Source organism: Canis lupus, chromosome 24, assembly GCF_011100685.1.
Source record: "Canis lupus familiaris isolate Mischka breed German Shepherd chromosome 24, alternate assembly UU_Cfam_GSD_1.0, whole genome shotgun sequence".
NCBI classification, from domain to species: domain Eukaryota; kingdom Metazoa; phylum Chordata; class Mammalia; order Carnivora; family Canidae; genus Canis; species Canis lupus.
Window position 1 is genome coordinate 12348068 of NC_049245.1, and position 27335 is coordinate 12375402.

The window sequence follows — 27335 nt, forward strand, 5'->3', positions numbered from 1 at the left end:
CCAGCGCCGCGCATGCTCCGTGTCCGCGCGCCGAGCGCAGGTTACCAGCACCGGCTGCGGCGGCTGCGCGGGGCCCGGCCTCTGGGGCCAGCTGGCGGCGGCGGCCTAGGGAGGCTCAGCGGCTGGCGGGCAGGTGAGAGCGCTGGCACCGCAGGTGGAAAACCTGCTTTCTGCCTGCCCGGAGAGAGGGGAGGTGGACTTGGTGGTGCCTCCTTCCCCATCTCAGGAAGGTCACTGGCGTCTTCGCTGAAGGATACTTGGGGGCGGGGACGAGGAGGAGGCCGGCTTCTTGGAAAGCTAAAGACCGACACTTAACGTAGCCGCAGCCCGTGTTTGCTGGTGCAGGTGTTCCCGTAGAGGTAGAGTTCTGGGTGTAGACCCCCCGCCCCCGCCCGCCCCGTGTGCGCGGCCACGCGTGGAGGAGATGCAGGAGGTGTTCCCGCCGAGACACCGACTGCGCCTGCGCCGCCCGCTGCTCGCTGGGGCGCGGGACTGGCCGGCCACGCCCTCGCAGGGAGAGGCCGGGCCGGGCTGGGGCTGGGGCTGGGGCTGGGGCCACCTGACGCGGACCTGGACGTCAGAACTGTTGCACCGCGTGGCTAGTGCCCAGTGTGTGGAAGCAGAAGCAGGGCTCCGGGGACTTGACTTTATGGGGACGGAAATCCTTTAGAGATGGAAACCCCCCGGGTCAGGTTCATCTTTTTCTCGAGTAGGACCATGCCCAGATACTGTTGCTGTGTCGGAGGCCCTCAGTTCTGGCAGTTTGATCCAGTCATTCACTACCCTTGCCCATTTGTGTTTATATTCATAAACAAGTGATATCGGTGACAGTGTGCCGAGTTGGCAGATTCAGCAGTGATCAAGACAGACACAGTCCCTGACCCCCATGGAGCTTATGTTCTAGTGATGGGAGAAGAAACCATAGACAAGTACTCTGATAATGAGCAGGATGTTTCCGGATTATACGAGGTTGGGTTCCCTGGGAAGCAGACTCCAAGGAGGAGATTTGTGGGCGGGACGTTTATTAGGAAGAACTTCTTTGGGTCTCACAGAGGAATAAAGGAAGCAGGAATTGGTGGATAGAAAAAGTTAAGCTGCACTGCAGCCCCAAGGGAACTTTAACTGTGGTACTGGGGTCCACCTGGCTGGTCATTGGATGCCTGCTGTACTGAAAAGAAGGGGAGACCTCCGCTCTTCAACCAAGTCATTCCTGGAAGGGGGCTGACCACTGAGGGCTGTCTCCGCAATCCCAAGAGCTAGGGAAATAACCCTTTCGTTCTTAAAGGGGATCGGGGTGGCACATCATAGCGTTCCCCCACAACAGTAGGGCTTTGAAGGTAGTGGTGGGATGTGTTAGGGAGTAATGGGTGTGGAGAGGGAAGAAATTCAGAGTGGGTGCTCAGAAAAAGGCTGAGTAGGTGATAACGTGAATTACAGCTGAAGCACAAGAATGAGCTACCCTGTGCAGGACAAGGTGGGGGAAGATACTCTGCTTTTTGCTCTGCACTGAGAATACAACAGAAAACAAATGGCTGCTACCTTCTGTTACAGTGGGTGGCTGTTACTGGTTCTCATACCTATTGACTCCCTGCTATGACTAGAGATGGAGTACGTAAAAATAGATGGGAACTAATTCAGAGGAAGAGAGAGGAGAAACTGAGAGGTCCAGAAGTTTTGAAAAATTAGTGACTTTTGGTAAAGACTTTTAATCTCTACAGTTTTGTTTTGTTTTGTTTTGTTTTTGGGGGGTTTCCTGCTCGCATACAGCAGTTAATCATGTTTTATTTGGATTGTGCCTTTCTCTTCTCAAGCTTTCTCTTTGAGGACAGGAACCATGCCTCATTCATTACAGTAGTCCCACCCTCACCCAGCCTAATGTCCTGTAGTACCCAATAGACATTTGGATAGAATTAATCTCACATGTATTCGACGTGAAAATTGCTAAGCCCAAGTGATAGAAACACTGTTTTGGGATCTGTCTCTACAATACTCTTCAGTTTTATAAATTACAACCAAATATTAATTGAAATATTAAATGATAATACACTATTGCTTTGAAGTGCTGAGGTGGAGATTGAAAGCTCAGGCAATAGGATTCCACAGTTCATCCCCTTAATCGCACTACCCAGCAGTGCCTTCTTACTAAAATGATTTGCTGTGCTTTACCTTCTGAAAACTGGTAAATAGAAACTAGATCCTGGTGGGCTTCGGTGCTGTACTAAGAAATTTAGATTTCACCTTCAAATAAAAAAATATCACTAATGGCTTCTAAGCAAAGCATAAACAACCAGATTTGGGTTTTTTGCAAGATGGCTGTTAAATGGTTGGAGAATATTTAGGGAGGAGCAAAAGAGAACAGTGGTTCTCAAACTTTAACTTAAAAAACACAGATTACTGGACCCCACCCTAGAGTTTATGATTTGGTAGGTCAGAGGTGGCCCAAAAACTTGCCTTTCTCATAAGGTGATGATGCTAATGCTACTGATGACTGGACCACACTTTGAGATTATAAGCAGGGACATCACGTGAAGTGATGAGGGTCTGGACTATGACTGTGGGGAGAGGTTATATGAGATTATCATGTCAAATGGCGGGACTGGGTGCTGATTTGATGAGGAATACAAGGAAAAGGCAGAGACCACTATATCCAGACTTTTGAATTCGAAAGGCTTAGAAGGTAATGCTTTTGTTTTTGTTGTTTAACCAAAATAGTTAATAGAGGTAGAACAGCAGTTTGGAAATGAAAGAGGATTCATATTTATGTGAAATGAGTTTAGACTGTTTGTGGGTACAGGTAGAGGTGAACAGTAGCAGTTGGATGTGTGTGAGCTGAAGATGAAGGTGCAGCCAACATTGATGGATGGATGTGCTATATATAATAGGAGCTGTGGATGTGAGTGAGACCACGCAGAGAACGGACACAGGGAAGAGACAGAGACGACTGAGAACAGGTCTTTGATGAGGGTGAATAGCTGGATAGAAACCGAGGAGCCATTTAAAGGAGACTCAAAAGGAACAGACCAGAGTCCCAGGTACTTAAGGGAGTTTCTGGAACACATCAAAATGCTTCAGAGATCAAGTAAGGGAAAGATTGGTGATCTTCACAGAGCAGTTTCCATGGAGAGTGGAGAACAAAAGCAGATTACTTGAGTTTGAAAATGGAAGTGGGAAGTGACTCTAGGAAAGGATTCATTATTTGAAAGGAATCTGTGTGCATAGTAGCTGGAAGGGAGACCGGGAAAGGGCAGTTGCTTTAGGAAATTTGTTTGGGCTCTTCAATGGGGAAAAATGGTCAGGTTTTGCAGAGGAGGAAGACCCATTATAAGTAGGAGGTGGGAGATGTAAGAGGGATAATGGAGTAGCAGGAAGGAGCGTAAGATGAGCTGAGATGGATCAGTTTTACATGTGAGACAGGAAGCTGAGAGTGCTAATACCCAATAGCCACAATTTCTTCTGGCCCTGAGGTTAGCTGCAGAAACAGGTGCAGAGTAAAATAGAACTCTTGAAAATGATGAAGATAGAAATCGCTCTTTTAGGGATTCAGAGCTAACTAGGAGTATGTGGTCACTGCTGTAGCCCTAAGGGACCAGTTAACTGCACACTTGATCTGGAACAATTTGGCTTTCAGCGTGATACGCACTCCCCTTCCCCGACCATCCTCAGCATCAAATGGCAGCCAGTTGTAAAAACAGCAAGGGAATGTAAAGTTTAAGTATACTTAGGTGTAAACTCTAAACAACAGCACAACCTTTCTGATACACAGCCTGAAGTAAACTGATTTACTTTTTCATTAGGCCCTAATCACTCATTCACTGTTCAAATTTTGGGCTGCCGACAATTAGTAAAGGTCCCATATAACTTGTGATGCTTTCAGTATATTATTTATTTATAAAGACACTGAATTCACATCAATGGTGGGAGAGGTAGTAGAGACCATAAAATACATAACGGTTGACCTTCACTGTGTTCTAGACCAGCTGTGCTATAAGCACAGTAGCTACTGGGTGTAGGTCAAGCCGACCTTGGGAGTGGGGAGAACTATCGTAGGATTTTACCAAATAGAAACTTTAGAACTTGGGTATGATCCACTCAGTTCACCAAGAGCTGATAGTAATGTATTTGGTGTGTGTGTTTTTACAAGATGAAAATACAGCAAAACTGTTATTTTTGATGATACAGATAGAAAAGGGGGAAAAAAAAGAAACACTTGATCTCTAATATGTCACTCAGTTGAATAAGCATGAAGACAGTACACAGAAATTTCAAATGTATACACAGAAAGTGCCAACATTTAAACTGCCATATTAAAAACTGAGGATATTTTTGATGTCAGAGATTGGAGTTCAGAAATGAAGATTTCCCAAATAACTAAAGCCACCATTATCATTGTAAAAGAAAAGGCCTTCTACAGCTCCAGTAAACTTCATCACATATAATTACAAGATCTGGGCTAATTGTTTGTTTAACATTCTGTCTAATGTCCTCTTCACATTTAAATTACTTTTGGTGGAAGTTTTTAAAAATTATTATTTTTCAAATACTTTTAAGCAGAGCGGTAATGAAAGCCTGAATTAGAATCTACCTTACATTGTGTCCAAAAGACCAGCAGATGGCGCTCAGCAAGCCCAGTAGACAAAGTGATGACCTTTTACAGAATATTTCTTGGACCTAGGTTGCTGTAGGCCTAATTTAGTAATGGCCAGTAACAAAACTTGATGGTTGTAATTGACATGATGCTACACAGAAAGAGTAAACTGACATCTAGAACCAGGCTGTTTAGGATTTGGTAGAAAGCTTCATTGCCTTTTGGTCCTTTGCCTTACTGTCCTGTCACCCAGAAACCTTCATTTAGCTTGGATGTGACAAGCTGCAGCAAGCCTGTCAGAGGCCTTAATGGTAGAAATTGAAGAGATAATTCCTGTAATACATAGTAGAAGGAGGGAGAGTTGCTACTTTAGATACAGAAATACTGTAACTTGAGATACTATTTGTGGTCTGAAGTAATATATCTGTGTTTTCCTTTCTTGGCCTTTTTATTTATATGTACTCAGAAGATTACAATATTTTATTAAGGTGGAGGAGATAAAGCAAGCTTCTCCCCATTTTGTTCATTAACTCTTGCTGTTCATTCTGTACTAAGAATTAAGCTAAAGAAAACTGAACTAAAATTAGCACAGCTAATCTGAACTATTAGTAGGTCACAGATGTGTATTTGCAGGATATAGACTCTTAATTTTGGATAAGTTGGCACAAGACCAGTGTTAACCTCTTACATACCTGACATGAGAATCAGAAAAACATGCCAGGCTTAATGCATTAGGATAGTTGATCTCGGTGACTCTTACAAGTGTGCACGATGCACTCAGAATGTTCTTCTTGTCCATCATCGTGCACTGAAAATTCTGATTAACTCTACTGCCAAAGCTGGGTCACTAATTCTTGACTTTTGAAAATGGCCTGAAAGAATACCAGCCAAGATTTTAGGACTCCAAAACCCAAGCTGAGTCCCACAGTTACCTGAAAGTAATCTTGGAATCAATCATATATTTTTTCCTCATTTATGAAGTGGCCTCATAAAACTGCTATGAAAACAAAATGAGAAACCTTTGGAATAATGCAAGATTAGAGTATATAAAAGCATTATCTGTGTTAAGATTGCCTCTGAATGTATTTTAAATTTAACGAAAGTCCTTTCAATTAATAAAACTATACATGCTATTTTACTTGACCTAAACTTAGTAATTTTACTTCTCTCCCTTTCTCTCATCTTTCCAAGAGTCCCATGCTTTCTTGGTTTGTTAAAAGTGCGCTTAAAGAAGATTCAGAAAAGATAAGAGAAAGGCAGTTGCAGGTCCACCAAAGTCGGGTAAGGAGGAGGAGGAAAAATCATTCTGCTCTCATTTCTGTTGCTTCACTCCAGGCAAACTTGTAAAGCTCAATGAATAAACAGGAAGGACTTCCTTATTTTCAGGGACCAGCCTGTTACTGTTCATCAAATCTGATCATTTTGAGTACGTTCTTGTTTTGTTTCAGACTCAGGAATCTCTCCTGTCAGTAAAAGAGCTCTATCTCACTTGCAATGACTTGCCAGGTGTTTTGAGGGAAGGACTATCTCAAGAGAAGTTGTATTTAGCTTAATTTCCCATTTCCCAAATTGAATCTCAGTATCCCTTCTGCTCAGGGATACTATGAGACTTTGTAAAAGTCAAGGTTTTAAAAATCTCATAAATTCATTTGGAAAATGAGTTAATGAAAAAAAATCTGATAATTCTTTATATTATCCTGAGGCATATAGGGACTGTAAGCAAGGACTCTGGAATATTTTCAAGAATATTTGTTGCCGGGATCCCTGGGTGGCACAGCAGTTTAGCGCCTGCCTTTGGCCCAGGGCGCGATCCTGGAGACCTGGGGTCGAATCCCACGTCGGGCTCCCGGTGCATGGAGCCTGCTTCTCCCTCTGCCTCTCTCTCTCTCTCTCTCTGTGTGTGACTATCATAAATAAATTTAAAAAATTAAAAAAAAAAAAAAGAATTTTTGTTGCCATAGCACATTTAGCAATAAATTTTAACATTGAGACAAATCTCAAATTTCTGTCAATCAGAGATCTATCAAATTAGCTTATCTGCATACAATCAAAAACTATGCAGCTATCAAAAATAATGAAGATTTATATTCTTAGGCAAGAAAAGATTATTAAAACAGCATGTAAAGATGACAGACGTTTTGAGCTTTCTTTTCCTTATTTATATATTTTCTAAGTTTATTTTTACTTTTAAAGATTTTATTTATTTATTCATGAGAGACGCAGGCAGAGAGAGAGAGACAGAGACACAGGCAGAGGGAGAAGCAGGCTCCATGCAGGGAGCCTGGTGTGGGACTCGATCCCAGGTCTCCAGGATCATTCCCCTGGCTGAAGATGGCGCTAAACCACTGAGCCACCAAGGCTGCCCTATATTTTCTAACTTTAAAAAGCAAGCCTATATTATATTAGAAATGGCAGGATGCTACTTTTCGTTTTGAAAAAATCCCACAAAAGAATTGAAAAAAAGAAAAATTGTTAAAATTTTATCCCCAAAATATATTTGATTGTATGTTAAAGCTTCACAAGAAGATAGGGATAAAATAAGGAGCATATTACCTCACTTCCAGGTTGAATGTCAAATTTCAAAAGTCTGTTGTTTTTTTTCTTAAAACTAATAATGAGCTTTACCTAATAAAGTCTAATGTGTTTTGTCCTGGGAAGTGGGTTCTTCAGGCAATTGGATACATATGATTGCTGGAAAGCTATTATATGAAAGAAATGAAGGAGATTAAAGTTTCTGTACCATTTTAAAAGATTGCTAGTTCCATCTGGTTTGATGGAGATGGACTATTAGGTATACAGTGTGGTAGTATTTTTATGTAAATTAAAAAGCCCTATCATCCTGATCCTGATAGTTTTCCAAGCATCTCAGTACAACAGAATTATTACTGGAAAATAGTTACCTGCCTCTCGCTCCCATCAGCCAAATCAGTATATGAGATATAGAGGAAATGGGGGCATGTAGATGTTGCATAAACATTAAAGCAATTAATCATTAGATCAGTCTACATTAGTTGCTAACCAGGAAGCCTGTTAACGGGACCTCAGTGACAATGGCCAATAATGAGTTTTCAACCAAAATAGATAATAATTCCCAGTTTTAACTAAGCCTAAGTGTAGAAAAAGATACATAGACCCTTAAGTTATCCTAATGGAAATGAATAATAGACTGTCAAACACAGGTTTATGTAAATAAAATGGAATGCCTCCTTTGTCCTTAACCCTTGGATAACCCAAGGAGTCATTAAACGTACGCTAACTTGATGCTAATCCAGACTCTTCTCAAAGAAAGTTCACAGGTACATCATCACACACTGTGTTCTACATGGAGAGAATATTCTGTACACATTCCCAAACATAGCTGTTACAGATTGTAGTTTATTCAATTGGTTCTGAATTTTAGTTATTGAGTTCTTTGTCCCAACTTTATTATTTTATTCTTTTATACAAACAACTCTCTTTTCTGTAAACTGTTTCCCTAAAAGTTTGTAATTCAAGAAAAATCTGATAAATACTGAATTATGTTAGTAATCAGGGAGAAGTAAACTGTGAATAGAAGAGATGCCATCCATTAAAAGTAATGTGTCTTGATAACCTCATGTCGAGAGTGTCAGAGGTGCTGGAGTCACCGTAAGTATTGATGAGACTAGATATGAATGACGATATCTTTGAAACCTTTCATTGAAGGTATTTTGTGGACAAAATATCAAATCTGTCAACACAAGCCAGTTAACTGGTGCAGCCTGTCTCTCTTTCCCTCTATGAAGTAGTCCTTACTATAGTTCTTCCTCATTACCCCAAATCACGAAGGGTTTTATTGTATCTTCAAATTGAAGGCATTTTGTACAGTGGGCTTCACAGTGAAATTTAATGATACAGTTCATTGTGATTGGCTTTCTCCAGAGACAGAATATAAGTATGTCAATAAAAGGTATGGTCCTTAAAGGTTACAAAAAGTATATAGGATACAAGAGCACTTTATCTTTTTTATATATTTTATTTTATTTATTTATTTATTTATTTATTTATTTATTCATGAAAGACACACAGAGAGAGAGACAGAGAGGCAGAGACACAGGCAGAGGGAGAAGCAGGCTCTGATGCAGGGAGTCTGATGCAGAACTTGATCCAGGGTCTCCAGGATCACGCCCTGGGCCAAAAGTAGGCACTAAACTGCTGAGCCACCCAAGGGTCCCACAAGAGCACTTTAGAACAGGAAAAGGGCATAAAATACTTTCAGTTACAAAGTAGGCCATTATTTTTTCCATATAATAGTTTAAGTTTTACAACAAAGTCCTTATAAAATGTGGATTTGGACACTGGGAGAAAGGGTTTCTAATGCTGGAAGTGATATGTGTACATAGGCATAACTCTAAGCTTTGTTTATTTCTTTTTTTTTTTTTTTTTTTTTTTTTTTTTTTTTTTTTTTATTAGTCACACAGAGAGAGAGAGAAAGAGGCAGAGACATAGGCAGAGGGAGAAGCAGGCTCCATGCACCGGGAGCCCGACGTGGGATTCGATCCCGGGTCTCCAGGATCGCGCCCTGGGCCAAAGGCAGGCGCCAAACCGCTGCGCCACCCAGGGATCCCTGTTTATTTCTTTTTTAAGATTTATTTATTTTAAAGAAAGCACATGTGTTAGAGTGGCACATAGGACAGAGGGAGGGAGGGAGAATCCCAAGCAGACTCCCTGCTGAGCACAGAGCCCCACACAGGGCTGGATTTCACGACACTGAGATCATGACTTAAGCGGAAATCAGGAGTCGGATGCTCAACTGATTGAGCCACCCACGTACCCCTCTATTTTTAATGCACACAGAACACTGAGGCAGTTAAGGTGTTTAACTCATTAGCAGCATATTTTAATCTTGACTTAAAAGGGAAAAGAGTAAAAGTTCTGTTCAGACATTTTTCTAATGGCATTCATACAAAATTATTGTAACATAAAAGACTGCATGGTACTGAAACTCAGATACGTGCAGTTGAACCTAATTCTAATTCTTAGTTATACTCCTTAGTTGATGGAGTAGTCCTTATTGTCTTTCTGTGCTCGGAAAGGAACTCTGAAAGTGGGCCCATGCATAGTGTCATAAGTCTAACCCCTAAAATCTAATGAGCATCCTTTAAATTCAAAAGTATAATGAGTTTTTAGAGGTTGTCCAGACTCAAGTTCCCAAACCCAACAGATCATCAAAAACAGACTTCCTGGACCACACCCCATGCTTTCCAAACCCAAGACAGAGGAAAGGAATCTTTTTAAATACCACCTAGCTTTGTAACACCAGGCAGGCTACTAGCCCCAATTTCTCTTTGTAAACTGGGTAGACAGTAAACCCTATAGGGTAGAGTTATTAGTTATAAGGGTAAACATTAAAATCCTGTGCTTCCGGACATAAGTAGAAATGGCATTACTTCATTCTACCTCAGAGTGCATGCCAAAATTCACTTGCTACATGTGGAATCCATGCATGACTGTCCCAATCTCAGCTGAAACACCATCACTTATGTGTGTCAGAATGCAGAATCTAAATTCTTAGTGCATGTATAAGGATTACCATTTGATTCTTCTGTTAAAATTCTGACTAAATGTAATTTTTTTAATCTAATTTTACTGTGGCTCAGAGAATATATAATTAATTATATAAGGAAAATGATATCTATGCATGAGCATTTCCAAAGATTTCTATAGCTTTTCTAGCAGGTCATATGGCTCCTTTACAATCTTTAACTAAAGGTTTATGTTGCTTTATAAGTTTCTCAAGCCTGACTTCCTGCTATCCCTTTGAACCTACAACATATCCTTTTTTTTTTTTTTTTTTTTTTAAATTCATGAGAGACAAGGAGAGAGAGATGCAGAGACATAGGCAAAGGGAGAAGCAGGCTCCATGCAGGGAGCCCGACGTGGGACTCCATCCCGGGTCTCCAGGATCACGCCCTGGGCTGAATGCGGCGCTGAACCACTGAGCCACCCGGGCTTGCCCCAACATACCCATTTTTGTTAGTTAATATTACACTATATTGCGCCCCAAAATATTTAATAGTTGACTTTTATTAGAGTGCAATATTCTACTTATAACAGTTCATAGATGTAACTTGAAGGGAGTTGTTTTGTTCTTGTCTCTACTTTACCTGTTGCCCTTTTCCTAGGTTCACTGATGCTGAAGTACTATGAGTTTTCAGAACTTCTGGAAAGACTATAAAGTTCTAATTGTCATGGTACCTTTAGTTGGGCTCATACATATGGGATGGCACAGAATCAAGAGCAGCCCTGTTTTCCAAATGCCTAATAAGGACAATGTTTCTGAGCCAGAAAATCCGGAACTTGGATGTCCTCCGAAGAATCACATCCAAGGGAAATAACAGGCTTGGAATCTTCAGGTAAGTTCAGTTTAATCTGGTCAACCAAATGGTATGTTCCAATGATGAGAAACATAATCTTTTTTTTTTTTTTTTTTTTTTTACAGATTTTATTTATTTATTCGTCACACACACACACGCACACACACACACGCACACACACACAGAGGCAGAGGCAGAGGCACAGGCAGAGGGAGAAGCAGGCTCCATGCAGGGAGCCCGACGTGGGACTCGATCCCGGGTCTCCAGGATCACTTCTCGGCCAAAGGCAGGTGCTAAACCGCTGAGCCAGCCAGGGATCCCCCGAGAAACATAATCTTTAAAAAAAAAATAGCTCTGGGAGGAAAAAGTTTAAGTTGGTAATAAGTTACCTACTGTTTTTATTATGACCCACTGATACAATATTATTCTGCGCTTGCTTCTAGAAAAGTTTGTTCCATGGAGACCTTTGACAGTTGCCTTGCAGAGTCATTTGAATGAAAGGAGAAAGAATAGCCCATTACTTATCCTTTCCTTTTCATTAAGGATGTTGCAAAGATCATTTGGGTGTGTCCAAAAGAGCAGTTGTGTACTTGCCATAAATCCATCCCAGAGCATATAAATCTGTAACTTATAAAAGTTCTCTCCTTTATTTTTATTGTTCTGTTTCTTTCCAAGGCAAATAATACTAATTGTATTCCTTCTTTAATATCTATAATTTTTTGTATCTAATATTTTAGCTTCAAAATAATTTACTTCTGAGAGTCACTAAAGTAAGAGAATATAGTTACATAATTGAGGATTATAATCCCTCAAGTATAATTCCAAAATGTTCTAAAATCCAAAAGGTTTTGTCATAATTCCTTTGGTAGCAAAATTTGATCGTAACACGAGGCAATTTACAGTCTGTATTTCACTCAATATGAATATTTAGTTTCACTGCAGAAATACTGTTATGTTCGATTATGAGTGTTATATTATGATTATATTGCTTATGGGTATTAAACTCTATAGTATTTTGATTATGGGTACTAGTCACTATATTATTTTTCTAAAATCCCAGAAATTCTGAATTATGAAATTAATCTGGCCCCAAATAGAGAATTATAGCCCTATAATTGTGGAGCATTTTCTATCTTAATATACCTTTTGACCTTCAGATGAGTAATAATGTGCTTTAAATTTTGACATAAGGTAGGTCAATTTAGGGTCAGCTCCTTATAGAAGGAAGACTTCAGTAAGATTTTCCTCGTTCTTAAAAGGTCTATGATTTTGACATATGATAAAACTATGATATAATATTACATTATTTTAAATCAAGATTTTATTTTTTAAATGCTCTCAAAGAGAAAGGAAAGAGCATGGCTTAAAGTATTAAACAATTATTATAAAAAGCCAAATAGTAAAATATCAGAAGCTTCATAAAAAAGTATCCTTAAGACATTCTGTGTAAGATTTGTGTTTATAAAGGGAGTTTTAGTGGACATGATCAGGGAGTTAGAGTTTATTAGATGCTTGATTTTTTTTTTTTCTCTGAGCTTTTCTAGACTAATGAAATCATTAGAGAGAGTGCATAGGTGTGCGTGTGTAGAGGGAGTGAGAATTCATGTATAGTGTAATATAGTGTGTATGTGTATTACTTATGGCATAATTTTTTCCCCTTTAATTCTTGTCATAGGAGTTTGGAGGCCTACTATAGCCAAACTTTGGGGTTTGTTTTCTCCTTCTGTGAAAAGAAATACAAGGAATATTATTGAGGTATTCCTAGAGGAAAAGTGAAGTTGAGAAAAGAAAACATCCCCTCTAAAACATTAAGGTAAAAATAGAGATTTTGGATGTCAGTGTTGCAGCACTTAGAAGTCTTAGAGTGATCAACACTGCTAGTCAAGCATCAGAAACATACTAAAACAAGTTTGGGATGAGCAAATGTTAAACCAGATTCAGAGTGAGTTAAATACTGATTCTATCAAAAAAAATGTACTGCTATATGTACCTTATTATTTTTTAGTTTTTACTTTTTGTAAGATTTGTTTATTTTAGCAAGGAGGGGTGCACAAGCAGGGGGAGACAGACTCCCTGCTGAGCACAGATTCCCAACACAGGGCTCAGTTCTAGGATCCGAAGATTATGACCTGAGCCTAAATCAAGTCTGAGGGGCACCTGAGTGGCTCAATGGTTGAGCATCTGCCTTTGACTTAGGTCCTGATCGCGGGGTCCTGGGATCGAGTTCTGCATCAGGCTCCCCATAGGGAGTCTGCTTCTCCCTCTGCCTATGTCTCTGCCTCTCTCTCTCTGTCTCTCATGAATAAATAAATAAAATCTTCTACGAAAGAAAGAAAAAAAGAAAGTCACTCAGTCAAGTCTGATGCTTAACCAGCTGAGCCACCCAGGCACTCCATAACTTTTACTTTTATTATGGAAAATTGCAAACATATCCCAAAATAGAGAATAGTATATTCAACTCTTTTTTTAGGATTTTACTTATTTATTCATGAGAGACACAGAGAAAGAGGTAGAGACACAGGCAGAGGGAGAAGCAGGGAACGGGATGTGGGACTTGATCACAGGACCCCGGGATCACGACCTGAACCAAAGGCGGACGCTCAACCACTGAGCCACCCAGGCATCCCAGTACATTCAAGTCTTGATTATCCATCACCCAGCTTTAACACTTAACAATATTTTCCCAGTCTTCTTTTATCTATCCTTCCATCTCCACCCCCTTTTTGATTGCTGCTAGTATTTTAAAGCAAATCCCAAGCTTCAGTGTATATCTTTAACATTAAGGATAAATACACACACAACGGTAAGTGCATTATAACACTGAAAAAAAAATTTTTTTTCATATAGCACAAGCTATCTTTTTTTTTTTTGTATTTTTTTTTATTGGAGTTCAATTTGCCAACATACAGCATAACACCTAGTGCTCATCCCGTCAAGTGCCCCCCTCAGTGCCCATCACCCAGTCATCCCATCCCCCCCACCCACCTCCCCTTCCACTACCCCTTTGTTCGTTTCCCAGAGTTAGGAGTCTCTCATGTTCTCATTTTCACTGATATTTCCCAGTCATTTTCTCTCCTTTATTCCCTTTCACTATTTTTTGTATTTTATATTCCCCAAATGAATGAGACCATGTAATGTTTGTCCTTCTCCGATTGACTTACCTCACCCAGCATAATACCTTCCAGTTCCATCCATGTTGAAGCAAATGGTGGGTATTTGTCATTTCTAATGGCTGAGTAATATTCCATTGTATATATAAACCACATCTTCTTTATCCATTCCTCTTTTGATGGACACTGAGGCTCCTTCCACAGTTCGGCAATTGTGGACATTGCTGCTATAAACATTGGGGTGCAGGTGTCCTGCTGTTTCACTGCATCTGTATCTTTGGGCTAAATTTCCAGCAGTGCAATTGCTGGGTCATAGGGTAGCTTTATTTTTAACTCTTTGAGGAACCTCCACACAGTTTTCCAGAGTGGCTGTACCAGTTCATGTTCCCACCAACAACACTAAAAAAATTAATGGTAACAACTTACTACCATTGGATACCCAGGGCCGTGTATGTATTTCCAAATTTGTCTCTTAAAAAATCTCCTGGGGATCCCTGGGTGGCTCAACAGTTTGGCGCCTGCCTTCGGCCCAGGGCCTTATCCTAGACTCCTGGGATTGAGTCCCGCGTCGGGCTCCTTGTATGGAGCCTGTTTCTCCCTCTGCCTCCCTCTCTCTCCCTCTCTCTCTGTGTGTCTCTCATGAATAAATAAATAAAATCTTTTAAAAAATAAAAAATAAAATAAAAAATCTCCCTTATAGGTGGTTTGTTGGAATTGGAATCCAAACAAGGTCCACATACTGCATTTGATAAATATTATCTCTCTCTTTTCAACTACTAGATTTCCCCTTCCAGTCTGCTGCTTTTTGAATGTCCCACATTCTGAATTTGGTTGATTGAGTCCTCATTTTGTCATTTAATGAGTTTCTCACTCCCGTATCTCCTGTATCTGGTAGTTAGATCAGAAGGCCTGCTCTGATTTACTTTTTTTCTTCTTGAAAAAGAATACTTCACAGATGTGCTATTATGGTATACATCCTAGTGAATCATATTGTTTCACCTTTAATATCTAGTCCACTTTCAGTGTTGCTAAGATTAAAGTGCGTCATGGGGCGCCTGTGGCTAAGTCAGTTAAGCTTCTGGCGTAGGCTCAGGTCATGATCTCAGGGTCCTGGGTCCTGCTCAGCAGGGAGCCTACTTGTCCCTCTCCCTCTGTTCCTCCCCACCCCTCGCTTGAGCTCTCTGTCGCACGCTCTCTCTCACATAAGTAAATTAAAAAATTTTTTAAAGATTTTTTTATGTATTTATTCATGAGAGACAGAGAGAGAGAGGCAGAGACACAGGCAGAGGGAGAAGCAGGCTCCATGCAGGGAGCCCCACGTGGGACTCAATCCCAGGTCTCCAGGATTACTCCCTAGGCTGAAGACGGCACTAAACTGCTGAGCCACCGGGGCTGCCCAAATAAAATCTTCCAAAAAAATAAAGTACATTATCAGTCCAATCTCTCCATTATAAAATCTATTAGAAATTTATTTATGATCAGGCACCTGGGTAGCTCAAGTCCGTTAAGTGTCTGACTCTTGATTTTGGCTAAGTCATGATTTCAGGATTGTGGGATCGAGCCCCATGACAGGCTCCATAATGGGTGTGGAGCCTGCTTGGAATTCTTTCTTCCTTTGACCCTCCCCCCCAAAAAAAAATTATTTATGATCATTGTTCTAGTCTAGGCATTGGCAAACTTTTTTCTATAAATGACCAGACAGTAAATATTTTAGGCTTTGCAGACCATACAGTCTACTACTCAAGTTTCTATTGTAGCACAAAAGCATTCATTCATAATACATGAGCATGAGCCAATAAGAATTTATTTACAAAAATAGTCGGCAGGATATGGCCCATGGGCTGTAATTTGCCAGCCATAAAGGTGGTTTTCCTTAGGGGTTGCAAAATGATGTTCAAATTCTGTCATTCCTTTTCCATTTATGAGCTAGAACAACTTTCCCTCATCAGCAATTCAGTTTCCCCTCAAAATGCATTTATCAGGAAAAGCAAGATAATTGCTTTGTTTTCTTTATCAGTTTTTACAAAAATGAGTTAATGCCCTAATAGCAATGAGGGTTTTGGGGTTTGATGACAATGTGAATTCATGAGTTTGCATATTATTTGAATTATCTCAAGCTATTATTATCAATATTATTTTTATGACTCAAATTGTACCATCTTGGATGCCCTCCAAGTTGACGCCTCTTTTTTTTCCTATGCTCTTCGATATGACCCAAATATGTTATTTTTTTGACAAAAAAAACAGTCCTGAGCTCATCTTGTGTGTTTCTTACCTCAAACCTAGAATCAGCCATTTCTCCAAGGAAACCTGGCTTTTTTTTAGGAGAAAACTTTACCTGTTTTTATTTCTTTAAATCATAATTTATAATGTATGTCTAAATTCAGAATACAGTCATGTAAATTTTACTGTTATTTTAATTAAGTTACCATTACTGCAAAAGCCTGCCTGCCAAGCCCATGCATCCAGGAAGTCAGTCATTCATGTATGGTAGCCTTTGGAACTGGCCAGCCTTATAGAATATGTTTGGTTCATTTCATTTCTTTCAATTGTAGCTTGTTTTATATGGATCTAGACCCACAAGTTAGCAAATTTTGACATTCTAAAAATGATTTGGGAGTCACCAGCATTTTCAGTGATTTCTTCCTTTCTCATTTTGTAGAGATATTAGCCAAAAGATGGGGTTACTGGTCTCACTACCACAAGACTGTTAGAGGTGCCAACTTAACAAATTCCACTTTTGAAAAGTTGCGTGTCACTGTTACATATTGAAAAAAAAAATATTTTTTAACTAGAAAAATCATTTTATTGGTCTCAGTTTCTGTTATGATTTATGATTTGTGTTGTACTATATCATGTAAAATAATGTATGGAAGTCACTTCACTAAGGTTTCATTTAAACGTATGTCCCAGATTTTGCTGAATCTAAAATAACCATTGAAATAATATTTAAGTACCTTGGCTGTTCCTGGCTTAAGATGAAAGATTTTTTCCTCATCTTGTAAAAAAAGACGACCAAAGCTTTATTGCGGGGAGAAAACTAGCCATCATTGCCTTTCTTTTATTGGGCCCAGTTGCCATGGTTACAGTCCTTTAAATGGGGAGGAGTGGTAACCAAAATAACACTCTGAATAACACTCCCTCCCTCTCCTCACCTCTTTGCACATCTTCACATCACCTTTTTGGTCTGTATCACACTATGTATGCCATAATCTACTTCAGGTATACTGTAGTCTGGTAGTCCAATTAGTTTTATTTATGCTAAATACTGTCCAAGTGATGAGCATAATTATCATATTCCTGAAAATAATAATTGGCTGAACCTTCACCTTCAAAGCACCTAACCTCAACAGATAAGGTCTATGACCTGAGATTTTTTGTTTTTTGCACACATTATTAAAGTGTCAGGATTTTATGCCTCAAGGCACACAATTTATTTACAGCTTTGTTAAGGAAGCCAGCAGAAGTTGCAACTGCACTTGTTAACATTTTATTGTATTTAGACCTTTTGAGATCAAATTGCAAATCAGATCCCATTTTTCTCTTTGTCAAACAGCATATCTTCTGGTTTTTATATGTACTGTCATTAACCAGAGTCTTGGAGAGGATTCAGTTGTAGGACATTAAAACTGGCAATCATTGATTAATGGAATAAAACTGTATAAAATTAGTTCTGATGTTAGCCAAACATTGAAAACATGGTTTATTCTTTAAAAAAAAAAAAAAAAAAAGGCAGACGCTTAACTGATTGAGCCACCCAGATGCCCCCAAAAGACATGGCTTATTCTTTGGTACAATGTGCTGTGCAGATTTATACAGTTAGAGGTAGCCTGTACAATACAGAGTGTGTCTACTATAAAGAGACTAACAGTGCTCTTATTTCATAATTATTTACAAGCAGGGTTTGATGTAAGTGTATCTTTGTTTAGACCTATGGTTTCCAAGTAAACCAGAATTATAGAAAAAACATTAAATCTTGATGTTAGAGAATAAAAACATTTGGGTTTTTTTTTTTAAAGACTCAGTTTTATAATGAGTTTTATAATGTAGCATTTCTCTTATAGAGGCATACTATTTTCAAATAGCCTTACTGTAAGCTTTCTAGCTATGATGTTCTGCATTCCAAAATCATTCAGATATCAGTACTTTTTCTTGTAGGGATTCATTGAAGAACAAAGGAATGACTGTTAGCCTGAGTGGATTTTGTGGAGTCTTGTGCCAATTAGTAATTCCTTTATCTAAAGAGGGAGCAGAGCATCAAAATATTAAGCTGCATTCTATTAAATGTTTGGAATTACTTCTCTGAAATGTTTTTCCTTTATTTCTTACAGAAAGAAGCATCTTTGAATCTGAGCTTGATATTGAAAGAAGAGATGAAAAACACCAGCTGGATTAGAAAGAACTGGCTTCTTGTAGCTGGGGTGTCTTTCATAGGTGTCCATCTTGGAACATACTTTATACAGAGGGCTGCAAAAGAATCTGTAAAATCTCAATCTAGAGGCAAACAACAGAGTATTGGAGAATGAAGTAAAAAATAAATATTTGGAATTACTAATATGTCATTAAGTCATTACATGCTAATTAGCTTCATAAATCTGGAGCTATTTAGTTTTATAGCCACATTGTTACATGTTCAAGACTTCCATTCCTGAAGATTAATTTTTTTTTCTAAATGTCAAGACCCCTGACAATGCAGTAAATAGAAAAAACATGGTTAACAAAATAAAAGCCATCTTCACCAATTACCACCTGAAGTAAGATGTCTCGTTTAGAAGCTAAAAAGCCGTCGTTGTGTAAAAGTGAGCCACTGACAAGTGAGAGAGTCAGGGCCACACTTTGTGTCTTGAAAGGAATCCTGACATCAAGCTATGGCCCTTCGGGTAGGCTGAAGCAAGTGCATAGCGGCTTCGGAGGCTGTGTGTGTACAACCTCACAGTCGTCGGCCCTACTCTCTAACCTTCCCGTCACCCATCCCATCTTAAAGATCCTGACAACATCCATGCAGAATCACGTGTCATGCTTCAGGGACTGTGGCTTATTCACAGCCATTCTTTGCTGCAATCTGATTGAAAATGTTCAGAGAACAGGCTTGACACCCACCACTGTTACTAAATTAAATCAGCATCTCTTGAGCCTCTGCACCAGTTACCTCAAGTCCGAGTCCTGTGGTTGTCGAATTCTAGTTGACTTTAGTAGTCCTCAGACCCTCCTTTGTTTGGTGCGCAGTATCGTTACAAGTAAACCTGCCTGTATGCTCACCAGAGAGGAAAGAGACCATCTCAGTGCTTTGATTCTGAGAGCCTTTTTGCTTACAATTCCAGAAAACACCAAAGACCGCCTCATTTTAGGAAACAGTATAATTGTGCCTTTAAAAGGTCAGAGGGTTTTAGATTCTAGTGTATTACCCGGAATTCTTATTGAAATGTCAGAAATTCAGTTGATGAAGATCTTACCTATCAAAAAATCCGAAGCCTTCAAGGTGGCACTCTTTTGTGCTTCTTTATCAGGAGATCTCTCTGATACTGGAGAAGGAACTATGGTGGTCACTTACGGGGTTTCTCTTGAAAATGCAGTCCTGGAGCAGTTGCTCAGCTTAGGGAGGCAGCTTGTCAGTGATCACGTAGATCTTGTTGTGTGTCAGAAAGTTATACACCCGTCTTTGAAACAGTTTCTCAGTATGCATCGTGTCATTGCCATAGACCGAGTTGGAGTAGCTCTGATGGAACCCCTGAGTAAAGTGACAGGTAAAAAGCACCTTCAGCTTTTGCTCCTTACAGTTAATAAATGACCCCCTTTTTTTTGAGCGGAGACCTTCTTGATGTGTGTCACTGTTAACATCTTGAAAAGTTTTAGAAGCTGCCAACCTCAACAGCATGTGTATCGTTCCTGCCAGAAAAGGTGGTTTCTCAAAAACATCCTATAATGTTCATTTTCTAAAAATTGAGTGATTATGGCAATTTCTAGGTATTTTCCAATCCCAAAAAGGCTACAGAATCCGTTAAAAATCTAAAACCATTAACTCTCCCAAATACCTTAGGAATATGGAGAAGTTTAACAGCTTCACAATCCTAAGGTCTTTAATACTTTACACAAAATTCTTCTACTTGAATATTACAAACCTCTTCCATTATATTCAGAAGGTAATTTTATAGCTAAAATATCTCCTTTTCTCTACTTTTCTACCTCTTCACTACTGTACTTCTGCCTAAATTCGTAATTAGGGGTGGGTAGGTGGGTGGATGTGTGCGCACACTAGCTTTAAATATCCCAGATATTTCCAGCTGAGCTCCTTGAGAATCAGGACTGTCTTTTATTTTTAGTACGGACAACAGGCCTGGTCCACAGTAGGTGTTCTAAAACGTTTGTTTAACTGACTAACGTGATAAGATACAGAATTGTAACAGGCAAGAAATTCACTGTATTTTGTAAATTAAAATCAGACATAAGGTTGATATTCACCTATTAATTACAGCCAAAGAAACCTGACAATGTAGAGTTCATGATTTGAGCCACTTTCAATATCCCTTTAATTGCATTGATATCAGTCATTCCATTCTGATCAATTGCAACACTTATCAGACAAGCCATTGTTAAAGTTTACTATTTTTAGTTTTTAGTTATTAACAAGTCATTAAAAGGTGGTAGTATGTATGTCAGTATTGAATACCTAATATCTGTGTTATTGCCCTATCTTTATAAGGCTGTCCACGATTGTCAAAGTGGAAATTATTAAATAATGGAAATGGTTCTGTGGAACTCATTGTTGATGTTCTGGATTAGACCCATAGTTTTAAATATTTACTGGTTTTTCATGACTTTTCCGGTTGTAAATATTGGGTATTACAGATTATTTAGTTTTTAAATTCGAGCCGGGTGGCTCAGTGGATTAAGTGTCCTACTCTTGATTGTAGCTCAGGTCATGATCTCAGGGTTGTGAGAGTTTTAAAGATTCACTCTCTCTAACAACAACAACAAAAACAACAACAACAACAAAAACAGAGTGCCTTGGTGGTTCAGTTGGTTTAGTGTCTGCATTTGGCTCAGGGCATGATCCCAAAGTCCTGGGATTAAGTCTCTCATTAGGCTCTCTGCTCAGCAAGGAGTCAGCTTCTACCTCTCCCTCCCCGCCTCCTCCCTGCTCATGCACTCTCATTCTCTCTCACTCTCAAATAAATAAAATCTTTTTAAGAATATATACTTCAAAAATATTAAAATGTGAAACATTTTGCCATAGAAATAATAGTTTAGGGACACCTGGGTGGCTCAGTGGTTGAGCGTCTGCCTTCGGCCCAGGGCGTAATCCTGGAGTCCTGGGACCAAGTCCTAGATCAGGCTCCCTGCATGGAGCCTGCTTCTCTCTCTGCCTGTGTCTCTACCTATCTTAGAAAAAAAAAAAAAAAAAATAGTTCAAGGGGGCACTGGGTTACCATACCAGCCAACAATTCTTATTTATCCCATATATAATTAGAACATAGTGTAAATAGCCACAGCTTTAATCCTGGTTCTTGGGAGCAAAGACCTTTGGAGATGAAGGGGGAAAACAACTATACCTGAGCCCATGGCTCAGATAAACTATGTTTTCCACTGTCCCTTGTTTATCTAAGTTAATGTTACCTCCATCCTCCCCCCTTTCAGACAACATTCCTCCTTATTGATACAGATTAAGTAGGGCTATTGTGCATGGGCCCCTGGTGTGTTTGAAGCTTGTCATGGGCATACAGAAGATTGAACCTTTGATTTGTTTTATTTGTGAAGGAGATAATACCATCCCCATTTTACTCCTGTAGGGGGACCCATTCAGAAAAATTAGTGACATGAGTGACTTGCTTCGTGTCCAGTGGGTCATAAGCTGCAGAGCCAGATCCTCTCAATACAGAGATTTTCTGTTGCACCCACCAAATGAGATAATAAATCTTGTAGGTTTTTTTTTTAATCCTTAAATTTTAGATCATCCAAGTATTCCTTAATCTTTGAGGCTTCAGAAGAGAAAAATCTATTCAAAGAAGTCTAGTTGTTCAGTGATTATTTTCTGGGCTCCTGCAAATTTTTTAAGCTCCCAGAAAATATACTCACATTTCTGTGTGCCTTTTTCTAGAGAATACAAAATAGCTCCTAACAGATGTTCAATGAAGTCTATAAACCAAAAGAACCTCTGCTTTATTTGTATATCATTTTAATAGAATACTACTTGTATAACTTATAGGTATTAGAAGCATCTTGTTATTTATATTTCACGTTTTAAAGTATATGCTTGTGGGACTTTTAATATTGGCTAAGAATCAATTTTAAATGATTATTAAGTTCCATCTTTACTCATATATTTTGTGTTTTCTAAACTTTAAAAAATAGGAACACAGCCTATTGGTTCCATAGGCTCAATCTCTCCTAGTAGTTATGGAAGTGTGAAAGATTTGTGCCCTGCAAAATTTGGCTTCAAACATTTTCTTCATCTTATTCCTTATGAAGCAACTATCTGCAGCTTGCTTCTCTGCAACAGAAATGATACTGCCTGGGATGAGCTGAAGGTAGGTCACAGACTGCATTCCATTATCTAGGGGCTGAGGCAGGGATTAAATAGACAATAGTTTTTTTCATATAGGTGAGCTATGTATTTTGTTTTTTGTAACTTTCCCAGGTGATATAGAAAGCAAAAACAACAAAAATGATGGAATTAAAGTCATAAGTAAGCTGATTTACTTACCTGTGATATTACAGTAGACTGGTAGCAAGTGCTACCAGTTACTATTTCTAGTATTTACAAGCAATGTAAAGATCTTTAACATGTGAACTTTTCTTTTTTTTTAACATGTGAACTTTCTTAGTAATTAACTTGAACTCTGTACTTTTTTATGCTAATGTGTATGAATAATTCACTGAGAAAATTAGTTCCCCAGCCATACCCATCATCCACCTCTTAATAGAATTTATTGTCTTCTACCAGCAATAACAAACGCAACTTAGAAGTGATAACTGGGGGATCCCTGGGTGGCTCAGCGGTTTGGTGCCTGCCTTTGGCCCAGGGCGTGGTCCTGGAGTCCCGGCATCGAGTCCCATGTCGGGCTCCCTGCACAGAGCCTGCTTTCCCTCTGCCTGTGTCTGTGCCTCTCTCTCTTTCTCTTTCTCTCTCTGTGTCTCTCATGAATAAATAAAATCATAAAAAAAAAGTGATAACCTGTGGTATTGGTCACAATCTTAAGGATTCATGTATACTCAAGAATATATCTTTGGTAAATATGAAAGGTCTCTGTTTTTATTACTACTGGATTGTAGATATTATTACTTCCACAGCAACTTGAATATTCTATAGCAGGTATACAGCTAACTTATTTAGACTGAAATAATTTTTTTTAGTAGAAATACTAGCAAACCTTGCTGACCCAGTTATTTTGAGGCCATCCATTTGTGAATCTCAGTTTGAAGAACGAAGTATATATGAAAGATGATATTAATCTTGTCCATGGAGACAAACATCTGGCTAAAGTATTTTTCTTTAATTTCTAATCTTTATTATTCCAAAATGTATTAATTACATTACAACCTTGGCAACACAAGTTTTTTCTTTTGCAACTAAAATTCAGCTCTGAGTCTACTACGTAAGTTCCCTTGAAAACATGGTTATATTTCTTTGTGTGTCTGATGCCAATGTCTGATTCTGATAATTCGTCTCTTTTTTAGCTCACATGTCAAACTGCACTGCATGTTTTGCAATTAACCATCAAGGAACCATGTGTTTTGTTGGGAGGCGGCTGTACTGAAACTCATTTGGCAGCATATATCAGACACAAGGTAGGTTAGGTAGTCTGCTCAGATTATCTAAATTCTCAGCAACATTTGTTTTATAGATAATAAACCAAATCACAATACCCTGCAGCCTTTAATGCTTACTTTCTCAGTAGTATAATTCAGATTTTGTATTTGAAAACACTTGAGGAAAATAATACTTGCAAATATAAGGTAGTATCTTTATCACAACGATTATTATCAATCCAGCCTTTCACCAAATGATCACAATCTTTGAGTATTGTGAAATACTGCGTGTTGAAATGAGCATTCTGGTAATGTAAATTATATACAGATTTCAACTGCCGCGGTACGATAATAATTGATAGTCATAATGAAAGTATTAAGATTCTATAAAATACTCAGTACCTTCTGGACTATCAAGAAAAGACTTAGTTTCATTTAATAAAGCATTCTAAGCACTAGATTCTATTATAATTTTTAAATTTGCATCTATTTATGATATAAATTCTATCAAATAGAATGTTTTTTATTCATTTTAAGAAACTCTGTGTCCTGATAATAGATAAACTTAGTGCAGGATAGTTCTGATTATTTCATAAATACTGACCTACTTTATTTGAAAATGGATACAGAAAGGTATGTGTTTTCCAGATATTTGCAGTTGATTCTTTGGTTAGTCAGGAATGTTATCAAGAGACTGCAGGAGGTGGCTGGGTGGCTCAGTCAGTTGACCTTCTGACTCGAACTCAGCTCAAGTCTCAGGGTTGTGAGTTCGAGCCCTGCATTGAACTTTAAAAATAAAAAAAGAAAGCAAGAGAGACTGCATAGCTTCCAGTGGCTGACTAGGATTAGAGAGAGAATACATGCTTTTTACGGATATACCCCACCCTGGTTCCCAAAATGATTTAAAATCTATTTGATGATAAAGTCCATTCATGAAAGGTTACTAGAATATACATTACGAAAAACAAAATTAGTGCCCATGTATTGATGCTGAATATACAATAATATAGCCTGCAAATTGAATTAAGTAAACTAGAAAAAGTTTTTTGGAAGAGGAAAGTTTTTTGAGTAGGATTTTGAAGAAACAACACAGCACTGAAAATATGGGAAAAGAATACACAGTAAAAATGGTCTCATCTGGTTCATACCACCTGGGCAGAAAAAAAAAAAAGCGATTGCTGCTTTGAAATAATTTAGATATGGGTTTTTGTTTTTTGTTTTTTTTTTAAGTTTTTTTTTAAGGTATTTATTTATTTATTTATGATAGTCACAGAGAGAGAGAGAGAGGCAGAGACACAGGCAGAGGGAGAAGCAGGCTCCATGCACCGGGAGCCCGATGTGGGATTCGATCCCGGGTCTCCAGGATCACGCCCCTGGGCCAAAGGCAGGCGCCAAACCGCTGCGCCATCCAGGGATCCCTGGATATGGGTTTTAACTATCATTCAGTTATTAGCTTGCTAATATATTACTTCTATCATGAAATTGCTAGGATAAACTTTTTTAGAGTGGTGGAACAAAAAAAGTTCAGCATTTTATTACCTTTCAATTAATTTAAATAGATTATTTTTAAAACATTGATGTGAAAATTGCACATGTCCCTAAATGGCTTTTGTCTCAATAATTATGTGTGTTCTCATTTTAAACAAATCTCAAACACTTTGCCAGCTAAGTACTTCATTTGGATATTAGCCTTCAGGAACCTCCTCCTAATATATGCATTATGCCTTGTTCATATATTGAGGAGGCATGACTGGGCAGTCATTCAGAGAAAGCTGATGATGGGGTTTATTCTGATTCATTCATTCTGATAACAGACTAGCATATATTTATACTATAACCAACCCAATTAAGGGATAATAGCCTGGCCAGAGGACCCATGTTTGCCCATTAACATTGTGCTGAACCCCTAAGGAAATTGAGCATAAGTAATAACTTTATAAGGGTCTGATCAAGTATCTTATTTTTAAGAACCATTTTTATAATACGGTTGTGTATGTGTTTTCAATGGTTTTATTACTCTTTAGACTTGTAATGAACCAGAAAGCATTCTCAAAGATGATGGATGTACTCAAACAGAACTTCAACTAAGCACCGAAGCATTCTGCAGTGCCTTAGAATCTGTCGCTGGCTCTTTAGAACACGATGGAGGTGAAGTTCTTACCGACATGAAGTATGGACACTTTTGGTCTGCTCACGCAGAGGCTCCCTCTATTGTTAACTGGCCAGATTTGCTCTCAAGATGTGGCTGTGGACTCTATAATAGCCAGGAGGAACTCCACTGGTCTTTCTTAAAAAGTACTCGGCATCCCTTTGTACCACAAACCTACCTTCCACATGAAGCTACAGGCTCAGCCGACAACCTGACCTTGGACTGTTTTACTGCTAAGCTTAGTGGCCTGCAGGTGGCTGTGGAGACTGCCAATTTGATTTTGGACCTTTCATATGTCATTGAAGATAAAAATTGATAGGATAGCATGTTTATATTTTTTAAAAACCTAGTCAGGTGTCAGTTAAGAAAAATGTTGAATGTATTTTTTTTCTCTCCCAAAGGCCTGCTATGCATATTTGGATAGATTATTCATAAAATTATAGAGATACTTAGATAAGGGGGAAAAGTATGATTCTTAAATAGAAATACCATAGCATATTAAAAATATGAAGCATTGTTATTAAAGATAGTACAGTTATCTTAGGGCTTCCACAGATGCCTCTGTATGTCCTAAGTTTTTGTTATTTTTACATAATTCAAGAGTACAGAAATAAAAAAACTTCCTAATCTATGCTCTAGTTTGGATATACTTATTATAGATACGTTTTAGTAGTAATTACACATGTTTAAAATCTAAAATTAGATTCCAAAGTATCACAAAGCTCCCAATACATATTGTTCAATCAAGAGAAGTACTCAAACTGCACATTTAGTAAAACTTTAGTGTTCTTTACCTGAGGCACTATCATTCAGTGGTTAAGTAACTGTCGTCGAGCCTGACCTACCTATAATTTCCAGGTTTAGCACAGTTCTTTGGGTTATTTTGAGGAAATGTGTGATTAGGAAAAAAATTACTTATGTAGTAACTAAGCAGTATAGAGAAAAGAAGTGGAAAAGTTATTTCTCTAGTTCACTCAGTAGTGTAAAGAAGAAACCAGAACAACTCTCATATTCAAAGTAGAGACACTTGATGTTTCACCAAGGAATATAATTTGCATTTTATGCAAATGTAACCAATGCATTGATAAATTGAAGAAGAAATACAGGATGCAGCTTGAAGAATAAGTATGGAGCTATAGCAGATGTTATATTAAACCTTAGGAAAACATTTTGAAAAATTTTGGAAAATTAAACAATGTAAGAGTCAGTGATCAGATTTATGGCCATGCTAGAAGGAGACAGAATTTTTACACAATTTCCTCCAAAATTCTTGTACTACAAAAGAATTTTGGGCAGCCCGGGTGGCTCAGCGGTTTAGAGCCTGCTTTCAGCCCAGGGCATGATCCTGGAGACTTGGGATCAGGTCCCACATTGGGCTCCCTGCATGGAGCCTGCTTCTCCCTCTGCCT

General features: G+C 38.6%; 1 protein-coding gene across 9 annotated transcripts; it reads left to right on the forward strand.

The window, feature by feature from the left end:
• Window positions 1-26557, forward strand: MKKS (McKusick-Kaufman syndrome). 9 transcript variants are annotated; one of them, XM_038571607.1, is made up of 8 exons: window positions 66-133; window positions 5777-5866; window positions 10729-10959; window positions 12596-12733; window positions 18362-19774; window positions 22380-22555; window positions 23706-23816; window positions 25802-26557. In XM_038571607.1, the coding sequence occupies exons 5-8, from the start codon at window positions 18790-18792 to the stop codon at window positions 26240-26242; spliced, it is 1713 nt and encodes a 570-aa protein (XP_038427535.1). In that variant the 5' UTR covers window positions 66-133; window positions 5777-5866; window positions 10729-10959; window positions 12596-12733; window positions 18362-18789; the 3' UTR covers window positions 26243-26557. The 9 variants fall into 9 exon arrangements, with proteins under 9 accessions (XP_038427534.1, XP_038427541.1, XP_038427540.1 ...); XM_038571606.1 differs by lacking the exon at window positions 5777-5866 and having other exon boundaries at window positions 1-133; XM_038571613.1 differs by lacking the exon at window positions 5777-5866 and having other exon boundaries at window positions 1-133; window positions 22497-22555.
• The last annotated feature ends 778 nt before the right edge of the window (window positions 26558-27335 follow it).